Source organism: Podarcis raffonei, chromosome 13 (assembly GCF_027172205.1).
Source record: "Podarcis raffonei isolate rPodRaf1 chromosome 13, rPodRaf1.pri, whole genome shotgun sequence".
Lineage (NCBI taxonomy): Eukaryota > Metazoa > Chordata > Lepidosauria > Squamata > Lacertidae > Podarcis > Podarcis raffonei.
In genome coordinates, this window is record NC_070614.1 from 10,348,504 (window position 1) to 10,368,230 (window position 19,727).

General features: G+C 47.5%; 1 protein-coding gene across 3 annotated transcripts in view; it reads left to right on the forward strand.

Annotated features, from left to right (window-relative positions):
• Positions 1-17,580, forward strand: part of LOC128400000 (membrane primary amine oxidase-like) — a 36,679-nt gene extending 19,099 nt beyond the window's left edge. The window contains exons 1-4 of one of the 3 annotated variants that reach the window (XM_053361922.1): positions 2,794-5,186; positions 7,121-7,406; positions 8,821-8,950; positions 16,598-17,580. In XM_053361922.1, the coding sequence (XP_053217897.1) occupies positions 3,617-5,186; positions 7,121-7,406; positions 8,821-8,950; positions 16,598-16,882 (2,271 nt within the window). In that variant the 5' untranslated portion in view covers positions 2,794-3,616 and the 3' untranslated portion in view covers positions 16,883-17,580. Of the gene's footprint in view, positions 1-2,793; positions 5,187-7,120; positions 7,407-8,820; positions 8,951-9,211; positions 9,474-16,597 lie in introns of those variants that run through there. The other 2 variants (XM_053361923.1, XM_053361920.1) reach the window with 2 other exon arrangements.
• Positions 17,581-19,727: the final 2,147 nt, after the last annotated feature.

The window sequence follows — 19,727 nt, forward strand, 5'->3', positions numbered from 1 at the left end:
GGGTTGCCAGGGCCGCGGGAGGGAAACAGACAGAGTACACATGTGCATTCAACTGCCTAACAGTGTCCATGTTCACCCAGGAGAGATTGTAGCTGCAGAGATAAGAAAATAAGAGTCATTCCGTTGTCTGGAGAGATCACTTCCTGGCTCACATGGAGAAAGTATTTTCAACAGAGGCAGCACCAGGTGTTGCGCCAATTTTGCACCCGGGGCAACCACCCCTATGCCCCACCACCACGCTACGTCACTGCCCCTGCCCCTTAACCTTTCCCATTTCTCCATTATGCTGCTGACCCACACACCTAGACACAGAAGGTATCATGACTCTGCAAGTAACTGCAAAATTCTTAGTGCTCCATTCAGGCCAGGGCTTTGGAGCAGAAGTCCAGATTCCCACTCGACAGAAGGAGTTTGGCTCACCACATTCTGAAGCCGTATGTATTACCATCTCAAGAGGAGGGTTCCTGGAAGACCATTGCATCCAGAATCTAAAATTGCCTGACTGCAACACCAAAAACCTTCCAGTCCCAGCCTAAAAGCTGTTCATCCATCTTGTTGACCTCCCCAGGCACTCTGCAACTTGACTTCTATGTTTACTTCTTCAACCCATAGCAGTTGCTGACCAGCACATCTGTCATCTACATCCCCCCAGGCTTATCTCAAGGTTTTCCGCAAAGGGCAGCTGCAGTTCGGTTGAACTTTCTTGGTGTGCTGCACAGCACGGCATGGCTTCCTGTCACCTGGTAATGTGTTCTGATTTTGTTAGGAGGGCTACTGCTATTTTCTGGGATTCTGTTCCATCACATCAGCACACCCATTTCACCCAAAGGGGAACAAAACTGGCAAGTGGTTCAAAGGAAGAAGAATAAGAGTTTGGATTTGATATCCCACTTTTTCACTACCTGAAGGAGTCTCAAAGCGGCTAACATTCTCCTTTCCCTTCCTCCCCCACAACACTCTGTGAGGTGAGTGGGGCTGAGAGACTTCAGAGAAGTGGGACTCGCCCAAGGTCACCCAGCAGCTGCATGTGGAGGAGCGGGGAATTGAACCCAGTTCACCAGATTATGAGTCCACTGCTCTTAACCACTACACCACACTGGCTCTCAACCATCTCCTCCATGTAAGTAAAGCCCAGGACCTACAGCCTACCCAGACTGCTGTGTTATTTTGGGTGCATGCAGAAATATGTCGTTGATGTATTAATAATGCATTTGGCATTGATTTATACTGGGCTGTCCCATACCCTCCAACATTTCTCCAATGAAAATAGGGACATCCCATTCCATAATGATTTACTATTTATACCCCATACATCTGACTGAGTGGCCCTAGCCACTCTGGGCAGCTTCCAACATACATAAAAACATAATAAAACATGGAACATTTTTTTTTAAAAAAAATCCCCATACAGTGGTACCTTTGGTTCCGTACTTAATTCATTCTGGAGGTCTGTTCTTAACCTGAAACTGTTCTTAACCTGAAGCACCACTTTAACTAATGGGGCCTCCCACTGCCACTGCGCCGCCGGAGCACGATTTCTGTCCTCATCCTGAAGCAAAGTTCTTAACCCGAGGTACTATTTCTGGGTTAGCGGAGTCTGTAACCTGAAGCATATGTAACCCGAGGTACCACGGTATAGGGTTGCCTTCCAATGGCTTGGGGGGGGGTGTCGGATAATTCCATACCCTCCAACATTTCTCCGATAAAAATAGGGACATCCTAAGGAGAAGTGGGACATTCAGGGATCAAATCAGAAACCAGGACGGCTTCTCTAAATCAGGGACGTCTCTGGAAAATAGGGGTGTTTGGAATGTCTGCTGTCCACACATAATCCACCCGTATTGGTTCTGATATGCTTCTCCAATGTTCACACATTATTGCATCCCTACATTAACTTTACCCATTCCGTTGTCCATGTTCCTACCATTCTCATTTCCCCCTCTTTATGACCTACTTACGCTGTGACGCCATGCCAACATATTTTCATTTGTGTACTTTTGTTAACACTCAGGCTCATTTGCAGACATCCCCCCTCAAGAATAGCAGTACACTGGTACCTGGGGTTACATACGCTTCAGGTTACATATGCTTCAGGTTACAGACTCCGCTAACCCAGAAATATTACTTTGGGTTAAGAACTTTGCTTCAGGATGAGAACAGAAATCGTGCTCCGGCGGTGCGGCGGTAGCAGGAGGCCCCATTAGCTAAAGTGGTGCTTCAGGTTAAGAACAGTTTCAGGTTAAGAATGGACCTCCGGAACGAATTCAGTACTTAACCCGAGGTACCACTGTATACAGCACCAACTGGAAATGTGGGGTTTGTAAAAAGGGACAAGCTTCTCCCCCTTCTTTTTCCTTAAGTGTAAGTTTGTCCTAAAGGTAAAAAGGTAAAGGACCCCTGGACAGTTAAGTCCAGTCAAAGGCGACTATGGGGTTGCAGCGCTCATCTCACTTTCAGGCGTTTGTCCACAGAGAGCTTTCCGGGTCATGTGGCCAGCAGGACTAAACTGCTTCTGGCACAACGGGACACCATGATGGAAGTCAGAGTGCACAGAAATGCCGTTTACCCTCCCACTGCAGTGGTACCTATTTTTCCACTTGCACTGGCGTGCTTTCAACCTGCTAGGTTGGCAGGATCTGGGACAGAGCAACGGGAGCTCACCCTGTTGTGGGATTCGAACTGCCGACCTTCCAATCGGCAAGCCCAAGAGGCTCAGTGGTTTAGACCACAACGCCACCCGCATCCTAGTTGTGTTGTGACACAATACCGCTATATTTTCATTTTTACACATATGTAAGTTTTGATGTTCAGGCTGAGATTGCTGGGCTAATCTATCCCTTATGTCCACACAAAACCCCACAAGAATGGCAGGGTCTTGACACCAAGAGGAAGAATGTAGAGGACACATTCCCGCACATTGCCAAGGTGCTCTTGCACTAACCAACCCAAATTTTTAGCGGGCGCAAATCATATTAAAAGTGCAATCATGTTTAACTGCCCCCAATAGCATCGTGCACACAATTCATGACATCTGGAAAGAGCCTTGGATTCAAATTCCAGGTGGGATTTCATTCTTCACTGCTCTCGTCTCCTTTTTAATAACTGAACAAGACACACAAACACACATACACACCCTCCCTGCTGCTGAAGCGAAGGCTGGTTTCCAAGAGTATGAAAATCAAGCCCATTAATATGTATGGGCGGGAAGAAATAAGGACCTCTGAACTAGAATAACCAACGTAACAGTCAGTTCTGGGAACATCCCATAATGGGAGTGACGAGGTGATCGGCCATGCTCTCTATGAAGGCACCCTCAGGCCAGTGGAACAGTGGCAGACTGACTGCCACAGAGAGTCCCCAGATGTCTCACTCTCTGGTGTTCAGATCTCCGACTGCGTAATAGATCTACTCTGTGATGAACCAGCTGTTCTGATAGGGTGGTCCTTGTTTTTTTGTTACTCACGTACTTCAGGCCTCTTCCTTTTGGCCTCTACCTAATTATTTCCTGGATTGAGTCATTTTCCCAGCTGCGTTGACCCAGCAGCCAAATGAGCGGTCACTGGGACGGACTTGGTGAGAGCAACTGGACGGGGCTTTGAAGCATTCCTTTGCCGCGATGAGCCCGAAAGCCCTGCTCGTTCTCCTGCTGCTCGCTCTGGTTACCATTTTTGCCTTGGTGTGCGTGTTGCTGACCAGGAGGGAGACCCTTGTTCACTGTCCTGCAGGGTCTCGGGATTCCCTGAACGGAAAGCACAATGACCAGAGCCTGGTATTTGCTGACCTGTCCACAGAAGAGATGGCCGTGGTGCTGAAGTACCTGCAGTCTCACCTGGGGCTACCCTTGGTGGATGCTTATCACGCCAACTCTTCTGATAACTGTGTGTACTACTTGGATGCGGAGGTGCCCCGCAAGGAGCAGGTGCTGAAATTCCTTGATCATGGAGGGCCAAAGCCTGTTCGACAGGCACTGGCTGTGGTGTACTTTGGAAACCAGGCAGAACCAAACATCACAGAGTACGTGGTGGGCCCGCTCCCGGCGCCAACATATCATCGGGATGTGACGGCGGAGAAATATAGAGGCAAGTTATCTTACCACGGCCGAACTGTGATGGGGAACGAATACGAACAAATTGGGAAATTCCTATTGAGAGGAAAGCTGCTTGAGGCTGCCACTTTCTTCGAACAGGTGTTTGGTCACAACGGGAGCGACTTTGCGGCCCTCACCTCAGCCCCTCGGGGGTTCCAGTCTGGAGATCGCGCCACCTGGTTTACCCTGTTCCAGAACATCAAGGGCTTCTTCCTGCATCCGGTGGGGTTTGAGCTGTTGCTAAACCACAGCAGCCTCAACATCTCTCACTGGAGCGTGCCCAAAGTGTTTTATAACGGTCAGTATTATGATGGTCTGCAGGAGCTGGAAAAGGAATTCAAAGCGAATCGCGTGAAAGTGGCCAAAGTCGAGAGAGTCTCCTCCGACGGGGGGTTTGCTTCGATCGACCGCAGGGTCCCCTCTCTGGGATCTGGTCCTTTGCACTACGAGCCCTGCGGACCACGCTATAGCGTAAGGAACAACCAGGTCATTTCCCCATCCTGGAGTTTTGCTTTCAGGATGGACGTGAACAGAGGACCCAGTGTCTACGACGTCCGATTTAAGGGCCAAAGGATTGTCTACCAACTCAGTGTGCAGGACGCCATGTCTGTCTACGGTTCCAACTGCCCTGGTGGGATGTCCACCCGATATATGGATGTCAATTTTGCCATGGGGAGGTATTCTTATTCCCTCGTCCGCGGAGTTGATTGCCCTTACTCTGCCACTTACCTTGACGCCGCTTATTTAATTGAGACCGTGACTCCAGAGGTGCAGAAGAACTCCATCTGCGTTTTTGAGCAGAATGTGGAGGCTCCCTTCCGGAGACATTACTCCAACCTCCAATCTCTGTTTTACGGGGGGCTGCCCACCTCTGCGCTGGTCTTTCGTTCTGTATCTACTATGGGGAACTATGACTACGTCTGGGACTTCATTTTCCATCCAAACGGTGCTATTGAAAGCAAAGTCAGAGCCAGTGGGTATATAACTTCATCTTTCCTCTATGGTGATGGGCTGGACTATGGCAACAGAGTGGCAGAGCACACACTTGGAACGATCCACACTCATTTCATCAACTACAAAGTGGACTTGGATGTGGGAGGTAAGGTCTACTTTGATCACGGCACTTTTGCTCTGTCTCCTGCCCTTGTTGGCAGTTCTGCTTCTCGCCGCTGGGTGCTTTCTCACTCTTCCCACCCCACAACCCAGGGGTGCCAGGGGGCCGCAATTTCCGCCCTGGGTGGGGTTTGTTGCAACAAAGCACTGTTTCCATTCTGCTGCAGTTCAGCTTCCGCTGAAACCTTAGCTATTCATCTTGCTATCTGCTATGGCCAAAACACATGCAGTTAATTAAGTAATTAATTGCACAGTTAATTTCAGTGCATTGAGGGAGATGTCAAAACCATGCAGGAAATAACCACTTGTGTAATATTTGCAGGCTGGGAAAAATAAATGCCACTTGTATTTGCTTGCACGGTTTCCACTACTGACCTCGGAAAAACATGCAGATTGGGTGAATTTCTGTTCCCCTTTCTGATGGAATTTGCTGACATTCCGACTAGATCTCTGTGAACTGAGTGGCAAAGTTTCTGCCAGGAGAGGGCACCATTGGAGCAACCACATCCATATACTGCTTCATTGCCCTTTGTGACAGGAACAACCTGTGTCTGGATTTCCCGAATCCATCTAAAATATTGTTTTTGACTGTGTTTCCATGGGACTCTTGGGTTTGATTAGCACCTTGCAGGGGTTCAATGGCATTTTACAAGCTCCCACTCATGGCCTTAACTGTCCCCTCTTCTGCCAGTCACTCACCCTCCCTCACTGTAAAGCTTAGATTTTTAAGTCTACAGTTATTCTTGAAAAACCTACATCGGCTCCCAGTATGTTTCTGAGCACAATTCAAAGTGTTGGTGCTGACCTTTAAAGCCCTAAATGGCCTTGGCCCAGTATACCTGAAGGAGCGTCTCCACCCCCAACGTTCAACCTGGACACTGAGGTCCAGCGCAAAGGGCCTTCTGGCAGTTCCCTCCCTGAGAGAAGTGAAGCTACAGGGAACCAGGCAGAGGGCCTTCTCGGTAGTGGCGCCCACCCTGTTGAACACCCTCCCATCAGATGTCAAAGAGATAAACAACTACCTGACATTTGGAAGACATCTTAAGGCAGCCCTGTTCAGGGAAGTTTTTAATGTGTGACATCTTAGTGTATTTTTTGTCTTTGTGGAAGCCGCCCAGAGTGGGTGAGGTACAAATAAATTATTATTATTATTATTATTATTATTATTATTATCCATACCTGATGATAAATCCAGCACATTAGGCTTGTCTCTCCACTGTTTCTGCCTGCCTATCATAATAGTAAACAATTATTTTATTATTTTAACCCTTCTCATCTGGCTGGGCAGCGTCCAGCGCATATTTTTTTAAAAAAGATGTCAAACATTAAAAACCTCCCAAGACAGGGCTGCCTTCAGATGTCTTCTAAAAGTTGTGCGGTTCTTTACCTCCTTGACATCTGATGAGAGGGCATTCCACGGAGAGGGTGCCACTACTGAGAAGGCCCTCTGCCTAGTTCCCCTTAGCTTCATGTCTCACAGTGAGGGAACCTCCAGAAGGCCCTCAGAGCTGGATCTCAACTATGAGCGTGGAAATGCTCCTTCAGGTACACAGGGCCAAGCCTGTTTAGAGCTTTAAAGGTCAGCACCAACACTTTGAATTGTCCGTTGAAATGTACTGGGAGCCAGTGAAGATCCTTTAGGACCGGTGTTATATGGTTCTGGCAGTTGCTCTCAGTCGCCAGTCTAGCTGCTGCATTCTGGATTAGTTGTAGTTTCCGGCTCACCTTCAAAGGTAGTCCCACGTAGAGCGCATTGCAGTAGTCCAAGCGGGAGATAACCAGAGCATGCACCACTCTGGCCAGACAGTCTGCGGGCAGGTAGGGTCTCTGCCGAATTGCTCCACCAGTATGGACATATACGAAGGATCTTGAGAATGTAATTTTTCACTACCGTTCTATCCTCGCCATCCCTCTTTCTAGGTGTTCAGAATTCCTTGCTAGCCAACGACATGACTTTTGAAAAAGTGAAGGTCCCTTGGAGCCCTGAACATGAGATCAACCGGATGAAACTAGTGAAGAAAGTCTTAGACACGGAAGACAAGGCTGCCTTTCGATTAAACGACGACATGCCAAGATACATCTATTTTGCATCAGAAAGCAAGAACAAATGGGGCCATAATCGTGGCTATCGGATCCAGCCCATCAGCTTTTTTGGGGAGCACCTTCCAGAGACGGATCCAATGGAGAGAGCTATCAGTTGGGGCAGGTACTGATTGCGTTTTATGTGACATCACAGGCCCATCATCCAGTAATTCTCTTCCTGTCTTTATCCCATGGTTCCTCCATCTTTTCTCAAACCACAGAAAGTCCACCTTTTTCTGGAATGGCATCACAGTCTCCACAAATGTAGATGCCTTTAGCACTATTCTTTTGTTGTTTTAGGGACGCGGGTGGCGCTGTGGGTTAAACCACAGAGCCTAGGACTTGCCGACCAGAAGGTCAGCGGTTTGAATCCCCGCGACGGGGTGAGCTCCCGTTACTCGGTCCCTGCTCCTGCCAACCTAGCAGTTCGAAAGCACACCAGTGCAAGTAGATAAATAGGTACCGCTCTGGCGGGAAGGTAAATGGCGTTTCCGTGTGCTGCTCTGGTTCGCCAGAAGCGGCTTAGTCATGCTGGCCACATGACCCAGAAGCTCCCTCAGCCAATAAAGCGAGATGAGTGCCGCAACCCCAGAGTCGGTCACGACTGGATCTAATGGTCAGGGGTCCCTTTACCTTTACTTTTGTTGTTTTAGGGCTTTGACATGGGCAATGACATAACTCAGAAAATAAACCTATCGTAGCTCAGCACACATTTTTTTATTCCCTTTGCAACTTGTCTCATTTTATGACATTTTCTGGTCACTGTCATCAACCATGTTGCTAAAAGGATGCTGACCAGAAATATATTTTAGATAGACAGGCAGACAGGCAGGCTTTATAATACCATTAAGGCATTGTAGAAGTATCTACAGTGGCAACTCAGTTTTCGAATGTAATCCGTTCTGGAAGACCATTCGAGTTCCGAAACGTTCAAAAACCGAAAACTCAGTACGGAAGCCTCAAAACGGAAAACTCAATGCGGAGTTTCACGTTCAACTTCCAAGGCACGTTCAAAAACCAAAGCATTTAGTTCCAGGTTTACGGCATTCGAAAACCAAAATGTTTGTCACCGGAGATGTTTGAAAACTGAGGTACCACTGTATATATTTCATTTAAAAACCTATTTGCTGGGGAAGTGTTTAGCACTAATTAAAATTCTGATTTATTTATTTTTTAAAAAATTAGGATCATAAATTGGCACCCAGCCACACAAAGGCTGTAGTGGTTGCAAGTTTCAAATGGCCCACTCGCAGCACACAAAACCCCTGATAGTGTGGGAAATCAATTGCATTTCTGCTTTGGAAGAGCAGTAAGGGGCCGCCTCACCTGTTGGCAAGCATCCCATGTCCCAATTTCAGGAGAGCATCCATTATCTTGTCAGCTGCGGTCGGCCACGAGCAAAGACAAAGCACCATAGCGTGATGCTGGGCCTCATCTGTAGGAAAATGGGGATACTGTTCAGCTTCAGCGATGCTTCATTTTCTTTTCTGTTGTTGTTGCTCCTGCTGCTGCTTTTTCGTTGCTACTCTGCTTCTCAGGTATAAGCTGGCTGTCACCAGGCGCAAGGAGGAAGAACCATATAGCACCAGCATCTATAACCAGAATGACCCCTGGACACCTTCAGTTGCCTTTGCTGACTTCATAGACAATGAGACGATTGTCAACGAGGTGAGTTAACACTCTCTGCCGCAGCTTCTGGTAATCTGTACAACCTCCATGGAATTGGGCAGGATGCGGACTCAAACCAGAAACTAGACGCTCGACAAATCTATTACACACCTGTTTCTCTTATCATATGACCCTTGGTTGCTATTAGCTTGTCAAGCAGGATATAAAGGGGAATAGGTTTCAGTGCATCTTTCACACGTCTTGGAAGTGGAAACATATATTTGAAGCAAATCGGGGGGGTTCTGAACCTGTGTTTGCTAGTTCACATAGACGGAGGGATTGGAGGCAACATTTGCAGGAGAGAATCAACAGCTGGTATGCTTGAACCTACCCTACTGAAAACCACTGAGCCTCTTGGGTTTGCCGATCAGAAGGTCTGCGGTTCGAATCCCACGACAGGGTGTGTTATGTACTGAAGTTCTCACCCTGGGCCAGCAGGGGGATACTGTAGATAGTTATGCAAATAAGGGATCGGAAGTGACGTTCAGTGATTGCATAGTTTTAGAAAGTTGTAAGAATTATGTGTACTGGAGCTCTATATAAGCAGGCTGACTGAGCCCTTCAGCTCAGTTCTGTTCTGGTCTCTGAATAAAGAAGAGCTGTTTGAAGAATCGCTGTGTCGTCTGGTATGTTCACCCACAACTTAACAGGGTGAGCTCCCGTTGCTCTGTCCCAGCTCCTGCCAACCTAGCAGGTCGAAAGCATGCCAGTGCAAGTAGATAAATAGGTACCACTGCAGCGGGAAGGTAAACGGCATTTCCATGCGCTCTGGTTTCCGTCACAGTGTTCCGTTGTGTCAGAAGCGGTTTAGTCATGCCGGCCACATGACCCGGAAAGCTGTCTGTGGACAAACACCAGCTCCCTCGGCCTGAAAGCAAGATGAACACCACAACCCCATAGTCGCCTTTGACTGCGCTTAACTGTCCAGGGGTCCTTTACCTTTTTACCTTTACCTTACTGCCAGTACCTCCCAATATATTAGCTGGATTTTCTCCCTTTTCTGATTAAAAGACTGGATAAAAAAATTGACTGGGGGAGAACTAGTGTTCTCAGAAGATTTAACGACTCCCCATGCTGCCTGCTAATGAATACCTCATTGCCTCCTCATTAAAACTGCATCAGCAAACGCAGGATTAGAAACCGCCATAAGGCTTTTTGTCTTGTGTGGAATGCAAAAAATTGTGAGTTGGAGCAATGTTTTCCATGTGTCGCGCTCATCCTCGTAAGCACAGTTGCCATCTCTTAGGAAAGAAATGATTAATGTGTGGTTAATAATAATGTTTTTGGTGTGTCGTCTTGATGTTAATGTTCATTGAACTCTCACATAAATGGAAGAACAGGCCGCTTGACCGTTCTCTGTGGGATTTGAGGCGTGAGCCCAGCCAAATCAACCCAACAGCTGAATGTTCTAGAATTCTTGGCCTGGAATACTCGGTTGCATTTCTGTCAAAGGAAATGACTGTAAACAGCAAGCGCTTTCCCTCCTGTGGTTGTTCTTGCATTTTGAAAGCTGCCTGGAAAGGCAGGAGAACGGATTTGCTGGCTGTGTGGCCCAAATCCATTTAACTCGCCAAATTTCTTGGCGCTGGTAAGTGCATACCCTCCAACATTTATCCGACGAAAACAGAGACATCCTATTCAACAATAAGGGATGCGGGTGGCGCTGTGGGTTAAACCACAGAGCCTTGGGCTTGCCGATCAGAAGGTCGGCGGTTCGAATCCCCACGACGGGGTGAGCTCCCGTTGCTCGGTCCCTGCTCCTGCCAACCTAGCAGTTCAAAAGCACGCCAAAGTGCAAGTAGATAAATAGGTACCGCTCCGGCGGGAAGGTAAACGGCGTTTCCGTGCGCTGCTCTGGTTCGCCAGAAGCAGCTTAGTCATGCTGGCCACATGACCCGGAAGCTGTACGCCAGCTCCCTCGGCCAATAAAGCGAGATGAGCGCCGCAACCCCAGAGTCGGCCACGAATGGACCTAATGGTCAGGGGTCCCTTCACCTTTTTATTCAACAACAGCATCAACAAATTTATTATTTCTACCCCACCCACCTGACTGTGCTGCCCCAGACACTCTGAGCGGCGTCCAACATTCATAAAAACATAATAAAACCTTAACCATTTAAAAAACTTCCCTATATGTACAGGGCTGCCTCTTCTAAAGGTTGCTTAGTTACTTATCTCCTGGGCTCGGGGGTCACATAACTCCAACATTTTTCCACTGAAAACAGGGGAAAGCAGGACATTCTGGGATCAAATCAGAAACCAAGATGGCTTCTGTAAATCCGGGACTGTCCCTGGAAAATAGGGACACTTGGAGGGTCTGTCATGTGTCCGTAGCCCTTCAATCCAGCGGTGATGTGGGGCAGAGTCACAGGCTGCAGGGGCTCTAGATAGGGAGACCATTGCATCTGAGGGTGATGGACAGGAATCTCCCTAGGGGGAGCTCCTAGACAGAGAAGCCTGTTAGGAGCCACCAGCACCTATAGATTCTGTGTTTTCTATATTGTGAACCACCCTGAGATCTATGTGTACAGGGTGGTATACCAGTTTTGTGGGTTGTAACATCACAGAAAGCAGTCAAATACAACATTTCCTGTTTGCCCAGAGTGGACACACAGGGGGATGTTGCTCCAGCCAGGAGGACTTTCTGTGACACCTGGCCTGGAGCGTCCTCCCTCCAGCGTATGACCAGGTCAGTGGGCCTGACCCTGGCAGACCCCATAAAAGGGCTGGTCATGCAGCCATCTTTCTATGGACCCTTCTCTTGATGCTGCTCTCTTGATGTTCTTTTGCTGTCTGCTGGCTCTCAGCCAGCAACACATGGGCTCAATCCCAATATGGGATGAACCCCACTCTCTTCTGTAAAGGTAAAGGGACCCCTGACCATTAGGTCCAGTCGCGGATGACTCTGGGGTTGTGGCGCTCATCTCGCTTTATTGGCCGAGGGAGCCGGCATACAGCTTCCGGGTCATGTGGCCAGCATGACCAAGCCGCTTCTGGCGAACCAGAGCAGCACACAGAAATGCCGTTTACCTTCCCACCTGAGCGGTACCTATTTATCTACTTGCACTTTGACGTGCTTTCGAACTGCAAGGTTGGCAGGAGCAGGGACCGAGCAACGGGAGCTCACCCCGTTGCGGGGCTTCAAACCACCGACCTTCTGATCGGCAAGTCCTAGGCTCTGTACCCACAGTGCCACCCGTGTCCCCACTCTCTTCTGTAACTGCATGCTAAAGCCTGCCTTCAGGATCATACTGTGAACTGAATGTAAGTACAGTGGTACCTCGGGTTAATTACTTAATTCGTTCCGGAGGTCCGTTCTTAACCTGAAACTGTTCTTAACCTGAAGCATCGCTTTAGCTAATGGGGCCTCCCGCTGCTGCTGTGCCGCCGGAGCACAATTTCTGTTCTCATCCTGAAGCAAAGTTCTTAACCCGAGGTACTATTTCTGGAAACAAACAAACAAACAAATTTCTTTCCAGTAGCACCTTAAAGACCAACTAAGTTAGTTCTTGGTATGAGCTTTCGTGTGCATGCACACTTCTTCAGATACACACTTCTTCAGATACACACTTCTTCAGAAGTGTGCATGCACACGAAAGCTCATACCAAGAACTAACTTAGTTGGTCTTTAAGGTGCTACTGGAAAGAAATTTGTTTGTTTGTTTGTTTTGAGTATGGCAGACCAACACGGCTACCTTTCTGTAACTGGTACTATTTCTGGGTTAGCGGAGTCTGTAACCTGAAGCGTATGTAACCTGAGGCGTATGTAACCCGAGGTTCCACTGTAAACTTCTTATTACTGGATTGGCCCAAATATAAGCCACACTCTTCTCCCCCCCCCCCAAATTCCGACCATGAAAAGTAAAGTGTGGCTTAAATTCACAACCGTACCAAAATTGGCATTTACAATCTCGCTTCTTCTACAATTGCCATTTACGGGTGTGAGTGCCTGCAGAATTTTAAGGGAGCGGCTTATATTTGGGTATTGTCTTTTTTCCCTTGAATTTTAAAGGTGCAGCTTATTTTCAGGAGCAGCTTATATACGGGCCAATACAGTACTTTTAAAAGAAGACTGTTGTGCCTTTATTCTTTTTAAGAGGGAACAAAGGGGAGTTACCAGGAACAAATCCAATCTGGACAAGCCAGACTGGATTGCTTAACTCAAGAGATTCTACCAACTAGCTTCCTGCAATATACAGGTAATGTGCTCTGCTACCAGCTCACTAGCATGAACAAGGAAGTATAATATTTACCGTATTTTTCGCACATAGTTTTTAGAGGAGGAAAACAAGGAAAAAAATATTCTGAATGAAACAGTGGGTGCATGATTTTTGTGGTTCATGCTGTGGCTACAGACATGTGATCTGACGGTGAATTTGGGGTGACCCAATGCAAAAATCCTGAGGATCCATGTGGATCCGCGCTTTGTAACCACATTTTTGCACCATTGCAGCCCCACGCAACAGTGGGTGCCTGGTTTTTTTGGTGCAGGCTGTAGCCATGGACATGCTATGTGATCTGATGGTGAATTTGGGGTGACCCAATGTAAAAATCCTGAGGATCCATGGGCTTTTACCCCCCCTTCCCAGACAGCCTCCTTTATTGCTAGCCTCCCTTATCTCTCTCCCGATCACTTACTGATCAACTGCTTCCTTTCAACAGTCCCTTCCCTCTTGTTTGCCTTAGTGTCTTTTCCTCAGCTGGAGCAGTTTTTTGCTCCTCCTTTTCTTCTAATTTCTCTCCTTATTGCTTTAGTCTTCCTGTTTCCCCCCTTTGCAAGTTTGCTGTCTTTACCTCCCCCCTCCCAGGCAGCCTTCTTTATCTCTAGCGTCCCTTATCTCCCTCCCCAATCGGCAAACGATCAGCGGCTTTGTTTCAACACCCCCTTCCCTCTTTCAAAAAAAAAAAAAAGCATGATCTGCTTTTTGCCCCTGGGCAATTCGGCTCCAGGGACCTCGCATTCGTTCCATAAGACGCACAGACATTTCCCCTTACTTTTTAGGAAGAAAAAAGTGTGTCTTATGGAGTGAAAAATATAATCAATATATCCTCTCCTACCATCCACAACAGGGGGCACGGGTGGCGCTGTGGGTTAAACCACAGAGCCTAGGGCTTGCTGATCAGAAGGTCGGCGGTTTGAATCCCCACGACGGGGTGAGCTCCCGTTGCTTGGTCCCTGCTCCTGCCAATCTAGCAGTTCGAAAGCACGTCAAAGTGCAAGTAGATAAATAGGTACCACAATGGTGGGAAGGTAAACGGCGTTTCCGTGCGCTGCTCTGGTTCGCCAGAAGCGGCTTAGTCATGCTGGCCACATGACCCGGAAGCTGTACGCCGGCTCCCTCGGCCAATAAAGCGAGATGAGTGCCGCAGCCCCAGAGTCGGCCACGACTGGACCTAATGGTCAGGGGTCCCTTTACCTTTTACCTTACCATCCACAACAAATTTTAACAACAACAACAACAGAGGCAGAATCTGGACCCTCCTGAAGCCTCTGACTGCCCATCAGGGCAGGGAGCACACCAGGAGGGAGGCTATGGGATAAAGGGCAACTGTGTGTCTTCAGGTCAGAGACCTTTAAGGCTCTGGGAATTTGTATGCAAGAGATCAAGGAAGTGAGCCAAGAGGAAGCTCACTGGCTCATGCCTCAGTTTAAATGGGGCCCGGCCACGCCCCCCAGCCAGCGGATTGGCTGGCAGACGAATGACACAGCTGGGAACCTCCGGGGGACGCGGGACTTCGTCCCCCGCCCTGGAGGGGAGTGGGTGGCCACATGGTCCACCACAACTCCTCCCCACTGGGAAGTGGAGTGGATTTCTCACAGCGGTTTCTGTGTTTTGAGATCTTCCCAATAGGCATCTTGTGACATTTCCTTCCAGATTTTGTCCATCTTTCAGCAATCTCGTCCCATCTTTGGCTTCCTGAGTTGAAAGTATTTGACCCTGCAAGCTTAACTTGGTCAGTTTGGGTTGTGCCTTGAGCCTTCAATTAAATTATGGCGTGAGGGAGACCAACGCCTGCCACACATGCCCCAAACCATCCCTGAATCTCTTCCAGACTGTTGGGAGAACAGATTTTGGGGCAAGCAGAGGGGAGATGATGTTCTGTTGCCCATGGAAAAACCATTGTGCCAGTGAAATGTTCATCTTAGGCTCTGCATCGAATTCCTCCCTTTTGTGTTTATTTACAAACCTACACGTTGCGCAGATTATTGTGGGAGTACAAGCAGGCAAGCAGCCACCACAAAATCCCAGTCCATCCCTCACAAAATAGAAGCCATTTGTCAAAAGCTGCTTTCACAAATTGGCTCCAGACATAGAGTACCCCACTCCCAGGTTACGGGTGCACGTCAGACAGTTGGAGCAAAGAATTTCCCGGCTTTTGCTAATTGCTCATTGATCCACATCAGCTATTTTGCATCCACCACCAGTCTGCCCCCAAACTTCAGAGAGCTGTCTTTGAACCCATGAACGCATGTTGAAAAATGGCTTCCTTTGAGTTTCAGCGTAAACTGTAAACACTCTTACAGCATTTTAACAGCCAGAGCTCTCCCCACCAAAGAATCCTAGGAACTGTAGTTTGCTAAGGATTCTGGGAATTGTAGTTCTGTGAGGGGTAAGCTACATTTCCCAGCATTCTCTGGGGGAAGCCATTGCAGTGGGAGTGGCATAAATATGCCCTCAGCTGCATCAACACTTTGGAGGTCCCAGGTCGCAAGGTGGTTAGATTGGTCTCAACTAGGGCCAGGGCCTTTTCAGTACTGGCCCCGACTTGGTGGAATGCTCTGTCACAAGAGACCAGGGCCCTGCGGGAATTAACATCTTTCCGCAGGGCCTGCAAGACAGAGCTGTTCCGCCTGGCCTTTGGTTTGGACTCAGTCTGACCCTTATGTTTCCCTCCCCTTATGGTTTTGATCTATGGGCTACTTTTAAAATGAGGCTGCATTTTAAATGGCATTTTAACCTGTATTTTAAATTGGTTTTTCCCCCTATTATGTTTTTACGGTAATTTTACTGGTGTTAGCTGCCCTGAGCCTGGCTCTGTCTGGGGAAGGTGGGGTATAAATAAAATTTATTATTATTTATTACAGTGGTACCTCGGGATAAGTACTTAATTTGTTCCGGAGGTCCGTCCTTCACCTGAAACTGTTCTTAACCTGAAGCACCACTTTAGCTAATGTTGCCTCCTGCTGCTGCCGTGCCGCCAGAGCACGATTTCTGTTCTCATCCTGAAGCAAAGTTCTTAATCCGAGGTACTATTTCTAGGTTAGCGGAGTCTGTAACCTGAAGCGTATGTAACCTGAAGGGTATGTAGCTCGAGGTAAAGGTAAAGGGACCCCTGACCATTAGGTCCAGTCGTGGCCGACTCTGGGGTTGCGGCACTCATCTCGCTTTACTGGCTGAAGGTACAGCTTCTGGGCCAGCATGACTAAGCCGCTTCTTAGGTTGGCAGGAGCAGGGAACAAGCAATGGGAGCTCACCCCGTCGCAGGGATTCGAACCGCCGACCTTCTGATCGGCAAGCCCTAGGCTCTGTGGTTTAACCCACAGCACTGCCCGAGGTATTAGCATGTATGTGTGACTGCCCTGCATCACTGCTGCACCCTTTCCTCTTAGCAGATGTCATGAGCCAATGTTTTTCCCCTCCCCAGGACCTGGTGGCCTGGATTACCACTGGCTTCTTGCACATACCACATGCAGAGGACGTCCCCAACACAGTGACGCTTGGAAATGCAGTTGGCTTCCTCCTGAGGCCCTACAACTATTTTGATGACGATCCCTCCATCTACTCCCCGGACGGCGTTTTCTTCACCAGCGAACAGGACCCGACTTCCTGTGACGTCAACCACCTTGCATGCCTGCCGAAAACAGCGGCATGCTTACCCAACCTCCCGCCTTTCACTTACGAGGGCTTCCAAAACCTGACCAGGCTCTGAGAAGCTCTCAACTTTGGGTGGGTGGTTGGCAGAGGGATCCGTGTGGACAGCTCAGCGTGAAATTAGTATTGTAACCAGGGCAGTTGTAACCTCCTAAGCAATTATCTCCCTGTCTATTATCTTTCAACCCAAATCTTAAACCTTGCTTGCGTGTATTGGACCAGTTTGGACATATTATATTTGCACTCCCAGACACATTGCTCAACTGAAATTTACTTTTTTCACCAGTCACCTAAACGCTCGAATATCTTTTTCCTTCCGGAGATCTCAATAAGCGTAATTAGCTCCTGTACTGGCTGACTTTTAACAGCAATTCTTCCTCCAAAAGGAACTCCATAGGCTGCAATTCTGGAAATTGGATTGGCGATTTTTAACAAAGAAGTCTTAGCACTTTCACCAAACTGAAATTCCTGTAGTTACGCTGATGTAAATCAGGGGTGGGTTTGCAGTGAAGATCTGCTTATTTTCTTTCTTACTAGCAATCTGGGATTCCCGTGAATCGAAAGGTAGTCAAAGACCCAGTATTCCGGGAGAAATTGGCCTGTTTCCTTTAACCATGATATGAGCCTGACTTCATGTCATGACTTTACAGATTGCTTTACAGTATTCTTGCACAGTTGCTATTCTCTCCCATCCAGCCCAGAGGATTTAGGTGAGACGCCCATCTTTAAGATAAAATAAAAGAATTCAGAGCACAAGTCTTCTGTAATTTCAGTAATATTTTCCTTTGTTAAAAAAAAATGGAATTGAGAGAGTGGGTGTGTGGAAGCGGGTTTTTTTAAAAAAAATATTGTTTCAGTGGGTTGGGTAATCAGCACTATCGACGGCCAGCTTTTGCTATAACTTGCAAAAACTTCTCTCTTTTTAGCTCAACCCTAGAGGGAGGGAAAAACATGTCTTGTACCTGCAAGAGATGAGAGCACTTTGAAACTGGTACCACTGCCCTACAAATGTGTGGCATCACCAGGACACAAGTGTTGAATGGTTTATTTAAATGTAAAGGTTCATCATTGTTGCACCCGATGTGTATGTCTTTAAGGGGCCAAAGCAAGGGCCAGAGCAAGATAACGAGACCCAGCTTTGCAGCTGTGAAGCATAGCAGGTGCTGCTGAGTTGTATTTGATTAAGGTGTGTCAGCATTTGGGTGTAGTATATAAGGAGCAGCACCTAGCTCTCCCATTACCCTGGGGGATGGGTTGGTGGTTGGGTCTGGTTTGGTTGTTAATGTACTTAGTGTAAAAGGAGTTTTTGTTTTTCTTATTAAAACCTAGTTTAAGTTATTTTTGAGTCCTTTCTTTTTAATGCATGGTCTCCCCAGCAAGCTCTCTGCAGCGTTACCATACTGCAAACAGCCAACATCTTTGGTTATGGGCCCAGCTGCTGAGTGGATGACTGCATATTTTTGGACTCTGAGAAAGGTTTGAAAACTCCTTCTCCTGTTAGTGTAGTTTCTGTGGGTCTGGAAGAGTTCCAGAATGGCTGACCGGGTTCCTGAAGCTGAGAAGGCTCTGGTCTTCCCACAGCTAACAGATGAGAACTATAGTTTATGGTCTTTTCGGGTGGAGGCGCTTTTGACCTCTAGAGAAGTATGGACCTATGTAACTGATGACCCTCCTGACCCTGTGACTAATGCTTGGTCGAAAGGAGATGCAAAAGCCAGGGCGATAATTAATTTGGCAGTCAGCGACCAGCAAGTAGTCTATATAAGAAATAAGAAAACTGCCAAAGAAATGTGGGACAGTCTTGCAGCAGTGCATGTTAGAAAAGAGTCAGCATCTGCATTGACGTTTTTCAAGCAGTTGTACCAGACGAAGTTGCAGCCTGGTGATGATTTGGCAGCACACTTGAGACGTCTGGAGGCAATACGCTGCGAATTAATTCGAAGGGACATGGACATACCTGATATTCAGTATGTTTTTATCATTCTATGTTCCCTTAATGAGGACTTCGATGGTATAGCTAGCCAGATATCTGCCGTTCCACCAGCACAATTAACTGTGGAAGGGGTGACGGCAAGATTAATGGGCGAGTTGGATAGAAGGGAGGCTTGTGCCATAAGCACTCCTATTTCCAGAAGTAATGAGGAACGCCATATGCAAACCTGTGGTGATACAACTGCATTTAAAGCTGCAAAGCGTTGTTGGTTCTGCAATAAACAAGGACATTTTGCAAAGGACTGCAGATCCAAAAGAAAGCAAAGTACTCCCAAGCCTGTTTCTGTTCGTCAGTCACGGTTGTCAGCCCAGCAGCCGACATCGTATAGTAGAGACAGAAATGAGCCGCGAGTTTTCCATGCTAGGACAACAGATCGTAAAAGACTTAAATGTGCCAAGTGGAAGTCTTTTGTTGTGGACTCAGGAGCATCTCAGCATATTTGCAACGATCGAAGCTTGTTTATTTCTTTCGAAGAGGAAATTGGTAATGTACATTTAGCCAATTCACAAGTCTTGCAGTCGCTTGGCAGGGGTACTGTTAAACTTGACTCTTTAAACATTACGATAGCGAACTGCATTTACTGCCCGTCAGTGGACAATTTATTATCAGTAAGGTGCTTTGCTCGTCAAGGCATAACTGTGCGTTTCTTAAAGTCAATGTGTGAGTTTTTCGATGGGAACAAACGTCTATTATATGCCCGGGAATCTGATGGTTTATATAGACTGTATTTTCGCACCTACTCCCAATCGCCTATAAATTGCAGAGCAGCACAGTCAAGCCAGGGGTTGAGGAATGTAAGGCCTCATTCCGGGTGTGTCCATGAGGCACACAGAATTCTGGGACACCTGAATTTTGCTGATGTAATTAAGACAAAGAATATTGTTAATGGCCTCAACTTAAAACCATGTAA